This window comes from Nothoprocta perdicaria, unplaced genomic scaffold (assembly GCF_003342845.1).
Source record: "Nothoprocta perdicaria isolate Ctin4 unplaced genomic scaffold, notPer1 scaffold_172, whole genome shotgun sequence".
In the NCBI taxonomy this organism is placed as follows: Eukaryota; Metazoa; Chordata; class Aves; order Tinamiformes; family Tinamidae; genus Nothoprocta; species Nothoprocta perdicaria.
In genome coordinates, this window is record NW_020454894.1 from 594,194 (window position 1) to 596,693 (window position 2,500).

A 2,500-nucleotide genomic window follows, 5' to 3' on the forward strand; every position below is an offset into this window, starting at 1 on the left:
AACAAATCTGCAGCTTACCCCAAGGTTTCCAATTCGTTCCCATTTTATTTTGCTGAGCATTTACGCTGGGGAAAGAGGGGTGCTGTCCGCGGCGCTCGGCGCAGCTCTGCGAGCCCCGCGCGGCCGCTGCAGCCCCGGCTGCATCGCCCCCGCGCAGCGGCCTGCAGGAAGGGCCACTTCCAAGCTAATGCTATTAGCACAACTACAGTCACATCTGGTAGCTTGGAAACAGCAAAATCGGAGAGATGGAGAAATTTAAATATTCCCTTCCTTTTAAAGCTAAGTAATGAGTCAGACCTGAGCTATGCGGGTGTGCGTGTTAGCGTTGCTAGTGCTCAGGTTTTGACTTCGTTGGGGATAGAGGGAAGAGAGGAAGCTCCTCCACAGCTATTAGCTCTTCCACTTTAAAGTGATAGAGCTTAGCCTGGTAGGAAAGCCTAGCTTCAATGCATGCACTGCTTAAAAAGTCCTAGCTTAAAACTACCCAGGAACAGACTTTTCCCATTAGATCAAAATTAATAGATAGAAACAGTTGCAGTCTAGTGGGAAAATATTCATCAAAATGCACATCATCTGCACATCATCTGCAATCTGTATTATCTACCCAACAAGCAATAAGGGCTCTCCCAGAATCCCCGCAGTCTGTCAAGTAAACAGTTAAAGGCTATTTGTTTTCAAAAGAGAGATTGATTCATCAGATCAAATGTATTACTTAGAATCCTCATCCCAAAGCATTCTAAATTATTATATCTACCCCCCAACTCAGCAGCGTCTCATTTAAACTCATTCTTAAACACCAAAAAAAAAAAAAAAAAAAAGTAATACGCATTTCAGATCCAGGAAGGTTTCGTTCCAAAGTAAGAATTTTCATATTAAAAACACTGGAAACCACAAAATTCTGATTCTGTCTTACACTGTTGTAAATTAAAATCAAATGTATTTAAAAGAATTGTCACACATAAATCATTTCCAAGCTTGTGAATTTATACCCTAAGATTCAAGCACGAAGGAATTTTCAGAGACAAATCATGAATAGGGTGGATAAAGTTATCTGGATCCAACAACAGCTACTTGAACCAGAGCCCAAAACGCCCAATAAACCTTCAGGGAAGTTTGAGGCGTTCGGATAGATAGTCTAAAAAATATTTTTATCGCTGAATACTTTTTAATTTCTTTTTGTTCTGGATGGGACGCAGTAGGAAATACCGTTGTTAATCTATTTCTGGGTGACGAGAAAACAGGAAGCACCAGGCAGCTTGCGAGAGGGCTTCATCTCCTGAGATGTGGATACCCTTTAAGACCTGGACAGGCACCAGGACTGCGCGGTGCCTTATGAACAGTTATGGTGAGGTTGAGCCTCTCCCAGTTACATCCCCAACACAGCTAAAATACCACCCGTTAAAATCCTTGCCGAACACATTCTGGTTTTTAAGAGCGCTGTGACGTGAAGGCTCTGCACCATCTACGTGTCACGTTGCTCTGCAGCAAGGAAAGGAACGGCACACTCACCCGTGTAGACAAACCGGCCTGGAGCACCTTTGCAGAACTGTTTGGATTTGTAGGACAGGGTTACTTCAACCACCCCTGGAATGTGCCGTGGCGGCGTCTGGACTCTGATGGCGTGGGGCGTTATCAGCTGCAGAAATCATACGGGGAACACGCTTTGAGTGACGATGGCACGGTGAGCCTGGTGCTTTCCAGTCATACACCACCATAACAGCAGCTCTACATCCTGCTCATCCTTTCCGAACTGCCCCTTCTCCCCGCCGCGTCCCAGATACCGGTTCTACAGTGTTTTTCAAGAAAACGATCTGCAAGTGATCCTGGGTTTTAGTTTGCAGGAAAGGCCACAGGGCATCATTCATATGAAAATTGCCTCCATATGTCTCCTTAAGGCTACTCCTGGTAATTTTACCACTAATTGTTCGATTGCATGGGGAGACCTCCGGTAGCGAGTCTTCCACTAGAGGGCCATGACGTGCCTCGAGTATTTCTCTCTGTGTAGTCAATTGTCACACGCGAATTCATGGTTAAAAAGGCGCTGTGAAATCAAATCTCATGACACCTCATGTCAATAGCCTATTGACAGCTTGTTAAAATCATTCATGGAAAAATGTTACAGTTCAAAGCCCACCAATTTAGATAGCTTACCTCACTCCAGACCAACATAGTCCCAAACACGACTTGCAAGCCATCAAAGAAGTTGTCTCCGATTATGATGACAGTAGCCCCACCAGTAGTCCAGCCTTCACTAGGACTGATGGCCTTTATGCACGGAGTAGCTGCTTGTACAAGACAGAAAATCAAGACCTTAATACCCCTTCTCTCCTGACACGAGGTCTCTTTACCAATGACAAACCATGCAAAGCACAATAGGAGGGAAGTGCATGATTTCTCTAGGAGGCACACAAAGGGCAATCATATATCAGCATGTTGATGTATTTAAAGCAAACTATTAAATGTTTTATAAAGCAAAGGCCAAGCAGCAGAACACTGGTGA

At 44.5% G+C, this 2,500-nt stretch overlaps 1 protein-coding gene across 1 annotated transcript in view; it reads right to left on the reverse strand.

Annotated features, from left to right (window-relative positions):
- EBF3 (early B cell factor 3) overlaps window positions 1-2,500 on the reverse strand; it is a 107,265-nt gene that overhangs the window by 29,224 nt on the left and 75,541 nt on the right. Inside the window, exons 9-10 of the mRNA XM_026036217.1 lie at window positions 2,152-2,282; window positions 1,510-1,636 (exon numbers count right to left, since the gene is read on the reverse strand). Coding sequence (XP_025892002.1) covers window positions 1,510-1,636; window positions 2,152-2,282 — 258 coding nt within the window. The remainder of the gene's footprint in view (window positions 1-1,509; window positions 1,637-2,151; window positions 2,283-2,500) is intronic.